The sequence below is a fragment of the Anopheles funestus genome, chromosome 2RL (genome assembly GCF_943734845.2).
Source record: "Anopheles funestus chromosome 2RL, idAnoFuneDA-416_04, whole genome shotgun sequence".
NCBI lineage: Eukaryota > Metazoa > Arthropoda > Insecta > Diptera > Culicidae > Anopheles > Anopheles funestus.
Window position 1 is genome coordinate 92,397,519 of NC_064598.1, and position 9,571 is coordinate 92,407,089.

At 45.9% G+C, this 9,571-nt stretch overlaps 1 protein-coding gene across 1 annotated transcript; it reads right to left on the bottom strand.

Moving 5' to 3' along the window:
* Positions 1–270: 270 nt before the first annotated feature.
* LOC125766245 (protein sister of odd and bowel) lies at positions 271–8,089 on the bottom strand. The gene is made up of 2 exons (XM_049432032.1): positions 5,866–8,089; positions 271–1,373 (listed from the first exon to the last, which is right to left on the bottom strand). Exons 1-2 carry the CDS (start codon positions 6,870–6,872, stop codon positions 956–958), a joined length of 1,425 nt encoding a protein of 474 aa, XP_049287989.1. The 5' UTR covers positions 6,873–8,089; the 3' UTR covers positions 271–955.
* Positions 8,090–9,571: the final 1,482 nt, after the last annotated feature.

The following is a 9,571-nucleotide window of genomic DNA, read 5'->3' on the forward strand; positions in this document are numbered from 1 at the left end:
ACGATCTAGCGACTATTTTATATTCTGTGTTACAGAAATCGAACACATCGTTCTTACACACATTTCACGATAATAAATGATGAATGTAGCAATAAAGTGTGTGGCATCAGTGGAAAACATGCTTACGTTTGTCACTCAAACAAAGCGTTAAGTTCTGCTGAAATATTACTATTATTCTTAAAATCATCATACTTTTACCTGAAATATGACTACGAACTTGCTGTGGAAGGAAACATTTTCGGATAATTAAAACCTCAACACCTTGGAAGATTTCTGTTTGAGAGAATGTATTGCTAATATCATCTAGCTGCCTTACATTACGTTACATCTAGCATTTAATTACTTTATACGACTGTTCCGTCACATAAGTGGAACATCATGTAATCCGTTGTACATAGTTCTGGCACGGTCAACGTTGACGCTGCACACACACACTCACACACATACACACACACACTCAATCAATAATATATACTTAACGAAAGCTCCTAACTATGCTTCACTCGAATAAGGTTCGAGTACCTCAGACAAATGCAATATTGGAAGGAAGGATAATAATTCTCAGAGAACGACATCAGTCCAAGCCAGGCCTGGCTGGCCGAAGGCACAGTTACAGTGCATAGATTATTACTATTTTTGTTTACAATCTATCACCACCAACGCGCCCATACGGTGCGCTTTCCGAAACGAAAGACTTCCATTCCTACGCTATGTATTATAAGCGACGAACCCCTCTCGCTATCATATCAGTCACATTTAAATTACTCACGCTAAAAACCACATGCGATCTCACAGGTTGTCTTAAATCTACACTATTAAAATACCGTTTCTCTTAAGCAACCACCCCTCTCCCCTCTCAGACTCTTGTACACATACACGGACGCACACTCGGAACATTTTGTGGTTTGTTAGCGCAACGTCACAGCGTGCTATTGCTGTCCCGAGTCCGTCACACTCAGTCCACATCGGCTAGTGCCATCAGATCCACAGTTTTTAGCTCACATCCGTCCGGTTCACTCTCGGCCGATCCATCCGGACCGACGGCTGTGGTTGCGTTCGTGCCTGTTATATCGAATGCACCGCCCGTTCCGGTCGCCGTGGCACCGAGATTGTGCGTGAGGCTGTGCCGCCGGAGGTCACAATTCCGTCGGAATACCTTGCCGCAAGCAATGCAATGGTACGGTTTGATGTCCGTGTGCGTGAGCAGGTGTGTTTTGAGATTCGAGCGCTGGTTGAAGCTGCGGCTGCACACCGGACACTTGTGGGGCGATTCCTCCATGTGCAGTATTTTGTGTACGGCGAGCGTTCGCGACTGGCAGAATCCTTTTCCGCATTCCAAACATTTGAACGGTTTCTCCTTCGAGTGAATGTAGCTGTACGATGTAGCAGGCATAAGGGGAAAAAGAAAAGAGAGAAAAAACAGAACACAAATGGAAAAAGAATTACAAAAAAGGGATAATAAACGTACGAAATGTGGAGATAAAACAAAAATCACACACAAAAAGAACCATATCCATCATACACATATATTTTAGCGCATAAGTTGAAAGACCAGAAAGAAAAAGCCACAGATGAAGCTAGTGAGTGGGTAAGTATTTAAAGCGATAAGAGCTAAACAAAAACAAAACAAAAAAGACAGCCACACGAAACAAGAAAGCTACAGGCCGGGAAGATGAAAACCCCCCGAAAAAAATGCTAAATAAACTCAAACTCTTCCCTTCCCCCATAACAACAACAACAACAAAACACATGAGGTGTAACGGGGAGAGTGAAAAAAAGGCCACCTTCAAATGAAGAATGAGCAAAAGCAAAGATGCTGGTGATGTTTATGGGGCTTTTTTCCCTTTTCCTTTTTCTCCGATGCGTGGTTATTTCTCAACCCAAGCTCAACGGTCCGAGTGATAGCGGTGGAGAGTCAAACCGATCGGTGGAGGATCGTGAAACCCGTAGCATGAAATCTCCCAGCAAGCGCGAGATTTTTTCCTCCCCTTCCTATATCGCGCACAAGATTAAGCATTAACAGATGTCGGATGCATAAAAACATAATATTTTTATATTGATTTCATCAATTGTCTAGTCATCGCGTCCCAGTCAGTTTTTGGGGCCTGATGGGAAAAGAAAAAAAACCGGGGGATCATCCGGGGGGAAAGTGGTGAATTGAGATCCTTTCTTTACTGTGAATGCCTTTGCTGCGCGGAGCGCCCTATAAACGCGTGCACACAAAAGCACGCGCACGAACATGTTTGATCGCGTTGCTTGATCGGCCGGATCGGAATAATAAAAAAAAAAATCCACCCCTTAACAGAGGGTTCGAAAACGACGAGCAAGAAAAAAAAAGAAGAATATTCTTTTCGAAAGCGAAAAAAAACTTGACCAGCCGACGGCATTAGATTTGGAGTTTGGGATCTTCTAAATTAAATCAAATGAAATATTTTGCAAATTTAATGTTTCTTCTATCTCTATATAAAGAATTGATTTACTAACTTAACACAACAAGATTTTATAGTAATTTTTTTATACCAAAAATATTATCTTAACTCACAACCACCAGGAAAGAAAGAGATTCAAGAAAAGGGAGATTTTTATGTTCTCTTTTAACAGCGTTTCAGGTTCTATTTCCTCTTCTGGGATAACTGTCCTATCATTCATTCCTTGCTCTTAATATTTTTACAACCCCACACAATTTCATATTGCTGACTTTATACTGTTTAGTGTACCAAAAATAGAATCTACTCATATACATTCATCATAAACCTGAACTTGACATTGAAGCGCATGGTATGAAGTGAATTCTAATGAACATGATAATGTATGGTTCCCTACAAGAAGCATTCGATGATTACTAGAAGGTAGTATTAATGTGTGTTTAGTAGTGACATATATGTATATAAAAAATATATAAACAAAAGGATTAGCTTGCGCCCCTCCCCGTGTCATGAGTGATGATGGGAGAAAGATGTGATTATTAGCACTTCGCGCGATTTTGTGATTGAAGCGAAAGTTAAGCTAAGTAGATTAGCAAAAGCGAAACAGTATCACAATTGTCTACCTACCTTAACTTACGCCAAAAAGCATTTCATTTTGCGGTTTTGCAGTTCGACGAGCAAAAGTCGAACGCGTTCTCCCGATTTTGACTCGCCAAGCGCGATCGGGAACACGCAAGCACACGCGCACACGTTTCGTGCCCGGAAGGGATACTGTTCTCGTACATGTACTGTGTTTTTTTCTCTAAGCTTCTGCACGCTAAAGGTGCGCATCACCATACAAATCTGCCAACGGTTTCAAATGCTACAACTACCCTCTAATGCGCTCCTGAATGCTGCTCACTAAAATGCTCACTACTAACAAGAATGGAAAACAAACAACAATGAAAAAACACTGGACTAACTTCAAACTCCTTAAACTCCTGTTCCAATTCAAAAAAGCGATAGTTGTGTGTTTGAGTGTGTTTTGTGTCGTTTGTGTGTTGTGCTTTTCACTGGTGTTTTTTGCCGCCTTTAGGCGTGTTACGATAGGAATTTCGTTTGAATAATGCACCTTATCGGTACCGGGTGTCAAGTTGAGCGCTAAAATGGTCGTCCAGCTGTCAGTGGCGATGCCACTTATTTATCATCTTGCAAACAGCGATTTCAACACGGCGACCATTCGGGAATTAGTAATTTACACTCGGTCGTCTTACTGTATTCTCTCTCTCTCTCTCTCTCCTGCGGTTGATTCCTTCAGGTTTTTTTGTTGTATTATTTTCACCTCCTTTTTTTTTCTTCGTTTTGCTCACCTTCCGAAGGCAAACGGTTTACTCATTTCAAGTGCCTTTTTTGCCTGCCGTAGCACCGATGCGAGGGTGCGACTTATCGAAAAATCATAAATTAAATGTGCGACACACATTTCCCTTACGGCACCACGACCGTGTCCGTGTGTCCGACGGCTCACACCTTCAGTCCAGCCGGGATAGGGGGTTTCGAAAGTGTCGAGAATCAATTTACATATCGTCGAAATGAGAAATGGAAGTTACTTCGCGCTTCGTTTTTCGATAGAGCTGCTCGAAAACGGTGCAAAAGGAATGGCTCCGTTCCGGCCACAAACTGCACATGATCAACCCCGAAACGAACCAACACACCCACCCACCCATTCGCTGTAAGGGTGGAAGAGGGGGAACGTGCGAGGGGGATTAAAGGGAAGCAGAAAATGGATGCCATAAATTAGGCGATCTCCACTCGCCACAAAGTGATCATGTTCGTAGTCACGCTTCGTGCGTGATCATCAGTTTCGCTACTTGCCACGAACGGAGAAGTACTGGCCGAAAAGGATGCGTTCCTGGTGTTATGTGGCCCTCGTTTGCCATATCTGTGCGCATTTATTTTATATTAATTTTCGTTTGTATAGCAACTGTACCGTATCCCTGAACAAAGCGTATGGTAAATTAACTGATAAATGATTGCTTTATTAAATTTGTTATTAAAACAAAACATGACTACGCATCGTTTACGCACTCAATGAGAGCTGAGACCCTGTTAAAACCTATCACAAGTGCAGCTAAATTTTAGCCTCGCTCGACCGTTTGTCACCGTACGTTTGCTCGTAACTTTTGAATGACAAAATAAAACGTGACCTTTATTATCATTCACCGAGGTGCAGGTGCAAACACTGATGCGATGAACGAAAAAAAAACGCAGAAAGTGGACAACAAACAGCTAAAATCCCCTTTGTGCTTATCTTGGAGTGTTGGGATTTTTATTAGCTACCAAAACGCCTGCTAATGCCTTCATAATCTGTAACCGATCTTAAAAGCATCTATAAACATGGCACATGTACACACGAAGATCGGCACCAGAAAATAAGGTGCACACAGGGAAGGCAAAAGAAAAAAAAGCCCAAAGAGCTAAGGTGAAACAAATACTTCTGAAGCTGGCTCGAACTTTAAACCATTTCAATAAAGGCTTCGTTCAAGTGTGTCGTGAATGAGAGTTTGTGAAACATTATGGAAAGACATTACTGAACTAAAACCCGGCACAAAGATAACTTCACATTATTAAAAGACGTTAAGAACGAAAAAATGGCCAATGAAAACGATCGATTAAAGTTATAATTATGGAACTTAAACAGAAGTAGAAACCTGATGCAACGCGCGTGCTAAGCTGCGATAAACTGCAATATAATGAATTGGATGGCAATACGAGGCATTTGACTCTTCCTTTTAGTACATATTTAAACAATACTTATGTTATCAAAGCATATCTTTATTTTGTGCGTGTGTGTGTGTGGGCGTGTGTGAACGTTCATGTTTGTGTCATTATATGTGTGTGGTTAAGTCTGTGACTGTAATGGAGATCACGATCGTAACGGAAATTGGAGAAATCCTTGACTACTAGACAAGATAAATGCCGTATTGCTTGTGTTAACACCTTTCCCATTGGAAAGGACATCACAACGAATCTTTCTTTTTTATTTCTTCCTTTTCTCTCGTCTTCTATCTTCCTCGCTCTCCCTCTCTCTCTCCCTCTCTTTCTCTTTGTGCTTCCCTTTCATTTTCCTATCCTTTCCCAGTTTAGTTACCCTCTTCTCTTGATCTCTTTCTCTCAGATGGTTCTGCAGTTAGGATGCGGTTGTAGTCTTGATATTCGGGTGGTTCATTTAGCCGATCCACGCAACACAGTATGGATGAGGGACAGCGGGAAGAAAAGAGAAGAAACATCAGAACAAAAAGGTGAGCGTGACTGTACGAAAAAAAAGGTAGGAGCAGTAAGATGTATTTTATATAAAACAAAAAAAAATCATAGATACAATAGAGAGAAACAGAGAGCAAAAAAGAGGGTAGGGGGGGGTTGTTTTTTTCTGGTGAGAAAAGGATCCGAACGTCGGGCTTACCGGTGGTCGCGCAGGTGATCCTGGCGACGGAACGCTTTGCCACAAATGTCACACGAGTACGGTCGCTCGTCGGTGTGTGTGCGCTCGTGGATAAGCAGGTTGTACGACTTGGTGAACTGCCGGTTGCAGAACTTGCAAATAAACTGCTTCTTGGGACGCTGACCACTGCCACCGGCCGCTACAGTTGCTGCCGTCGTTGCGGCACTAGTTTGTGACTCCTTCGAACCGATTCCTCCGGATGCGACGGTACTCACTGCGACGGATGGAGTAACCGTTCCGATTCCACCAGCCGCCAGGGTTTTCATCTTATCGGCCGTCATCTGATGGTGGAAGGCGGCATTCAGCAGTAGACTGGGATAGCCATTGTCGAGCGAGTTGCCGTCGGAAGTGTCGTCGGCCGCATCGTCAAAGTTGAGATCTTCGTCTTGGTCCAGCACGGGTAGCTCATCCGCTAGCTCATTCCCCTGCAGTAGCATCGACGGTCCGGACGTGTCCATGAACATGTCATCGCCGATCGTATCACCGCCGGTAGCGCTGGAATCGTTCGACGTTTGAGCGGCCGGGCCTGTTATGGGCATCGAGGGCAGGGGCTGGCTACGCTGGTGAACTGATGTCTGACCACCGCCAGACCCGGTCAGACGTAACACCTCCGATTTGCTGGTGATCCTCTGCAGCGTCAGGTACGATTCGAGTGCCTGCAGATTAAGGGCGGCTGCGGCGGCCGAGTTTGCTGGCATGAGAGCCGCTTGCTGCAGGCTGGTGACCATGGTGTTCTGCAACGACAGCACTACAGCGGCCGCGGCGGCAAAGTCACCCGCCTGTGTGCTGGAACCACCGGTACGGCCCGTTGCGGCGGCGGCTGCGGCAGCTGCTGCAGCCGCCACGGCCACTGCTGCCGATTCGTTCGATTGCTGATCCATCCCTAGCGCACACGCGGACGGTACGGGTATGTGTTCTGGGTCGGGTAATACGTTCCGGACGGCGGCACCAATACCTTCCACTAACATCTAGCCCACAGTGCGCAACGACGGTGCACTAGCCCGGAGCTTATCCGACTTTGTACGACCTTCACCAATACCCATAAATTAGACAAACATTTGACCCTCGCGCTTTTGCGCTTCCCGTGCCAGCGAGGGATGAAGCGAGACCGCTTTCTGACGGGCTTTCGCTAGCGTTACACCAACCTACGTTATCAGTCAAAACTTCAAACGTTAATCGAGCCCGGCCGCATATCAATCAACACCGCACAGACGTTTTTTAGACGCGTTTCTTGTTTGTTCTGTTTGCAGTCGCTGTGTTGTACGAACACATATGTACACACCATCACTCTTGGGCTTGATAGAGTTCGGTTTTCGGGAATCGGTACCGTCGGACACTCCTACGCAAACGCACCTCTTCCTTATCAACACAAACACTCACTGGCACCACACCAACTCACACACACACGCACACATATGCACTCGCACGTAAATGTCCTTGGACACTAACACAACGATCCTTTCAGGATCTTCCGTACTACTAGGCGCACAGGGAAAGCTCCAGGACTGGGAAACTTACCGGAAAAAACGCCCCAAAAAAGCGTGCAGCTACGGGGTTGAGAAAAATAACGCTTAGTGCCTTTTTTAAAAATCGGGTAAGCGCGCGCGCACCAAACGTTTCGGTCGTTCTGCCGTATCCAGCGTCTTGTGCTCTTCTACGCATATCGATATGGAGACGCACGAGCGAGCCCTGCCTGGGCCGGCTCTCTGTTCGGGCGAGCTTTCGCTCACCGCTCACTGCCTGCATCTCGCTTCAGCTTCCGTGCTTTCTGCGGTCGACTGTTCTGTACCGCTCTGTGCTCTGTTCGGCTCTCCCTATACCTGTCGGCTCTCGCACCGCTGGATCGCTTTACGCTCCGGTGCCCGCAGATGGGCACCTCGAATCGAAACGCTACACACGAAAGCTCCGAGATTCGAACCTGTTTTCAAGCTGGAGTCTGCGGCTGCTGCCTCAGACACACACACCTGCCCCAGCATCCCCAAAAACGTTACAAGCAACCAGCCAAGAACACATTCGCTCTCGCACACCCACACGTAACACGATGGTTCACGCTGGGCCCATCTAAAAAAAAGCCCCCGAAGCGGAATCACCATGCCAACATCCACAGCCGAGAAAGGAACCCTGAAAAACTCAGGAAAGATGTGAGTGAGTAGGTGAGAGGATGCGAAAGACAGAGAAAACATACCTTGAGTCGATCAACCTTTCCAACAAAAAAAGTGGTTCCTTGTGGGTAACTTGGCAACGAAAGAGGAACACGAAACCCGGTACGGTTCCATCGCGTCACGCCAACACACCTCCAATATCTTTCGCTTCCCCGGTTACCAAACGAACCCAAACCATACACACGCTCTTGTCCCGCAGCGTGATGCTGCGTTCATTAGGCTTTTGGGTACTTTCGAAGACTTTTTTTGATTATGGAACCTGCGGACTGTCACCAGCACATTTCTCCAGGTTCTAAGCGAGATCAGCTCATCTACGCTGCGCTTTATTCTGGGCATGCTGTCCCGGACCGTGAACCGTTGGCTTTCAAAAGCAGGCCACATCGTATCGATCACCGACGGTGGTGTGGCGGAGAGCAAAGACTCGGGAACCTGTTTTAACGACGAATGCCTCAGGGGTCTTTTTCAAGCTGCACCATCAACTCATTTTGCGAGGGTGTGAGCATTGCTTATTAGTGGGTTCGTGCTCAGGTGTGCAATCGAGGTGGTTGCGGTGTTCAACATTGTTGTAAGGAATGAAATGGTTCGATCGACGCGTGCAATATGCTTTCGTGCTAACGATTTATATGGCTTAGACCACGTCTCTCCAACATCTTGGACTAATAAAGTGTGAAATGTGTTAACTCGAACGTTCGGGCACATTTTACGAATAGGATGATTGGAAGCATTCCCATGCAAAGTTGCACACTCCATCACCCGGAAACGTCAAACTTGGTTCGGGTTCCCTCCTCAATCTGACACCCGTGAGATCGAGACCTTAGTTTTATTGTCAACACCTTGGAAGAACGACCTATTTGACCACTTTACAAGCGATCTATTTCCTAACTCCACGCCACTCAATTCTCTTGGGCTTGGAGCTCCATTCAAAACAGGCTGAGCAAAGACCCACGCACCCAATAAAAACACACACACCGTCGTCTAAGCCCGTTAATCTGTCCGTCAAATCCTCAAGCGGCTTTCGTGTCGGCAGGTGTCCTCGGCGGGATGGCCCCGTTTGGTTGTCAGCTAATGTCGATCTATTCAGTACGAATCGAGAAGATCGCGATCGCTTAACGAAGCAATTTTCTCTTTCTCTCTCCCTCTCTTTCTCTATTTCATGTCTACTTTCCGAAAAAACATTGATACACCCTCGATGGACGTCTATTGCCCAAATTATCGCTTTTGCTGCCGGCGAAGGAAGTCATCGCGCGATGTATCAGGCAACGGTCGTAACCGTGCTCATTCGCCGGTTGTCTGAAATGCGATCATTACGAGGCAATCACTACCTACTTGACTTGAATTACGATGGTCATTAATCGCGCGTTAAGTACCACAAATTTCAATCAATTAGAAGCGTTTTTATCGATGCTCGGACCCTCACTTAAAAACTCACATCGGAGCTATTTTTTTTCAATCCCCCCCACCCATCAGACTCGTGAGACCGTGATGGCGTTCGAAATGGGGAAAAC

Coding starts and splice junctions, on each gene's coding strand:
- LOC125766245 (XM_049432032.1), bottom strand. CDS start 6,872: ATGTTAGTGGAAGGTATTGGTGCCGCCGTCCGGAACGTATTACCCGAC. Junction 1,374..5,865: donor GATCACCTGCGCGACCACCG/GTAAGCCCGACG, acceptor TACATCGTACAG/CTACATTCACTCGAAGGAGA.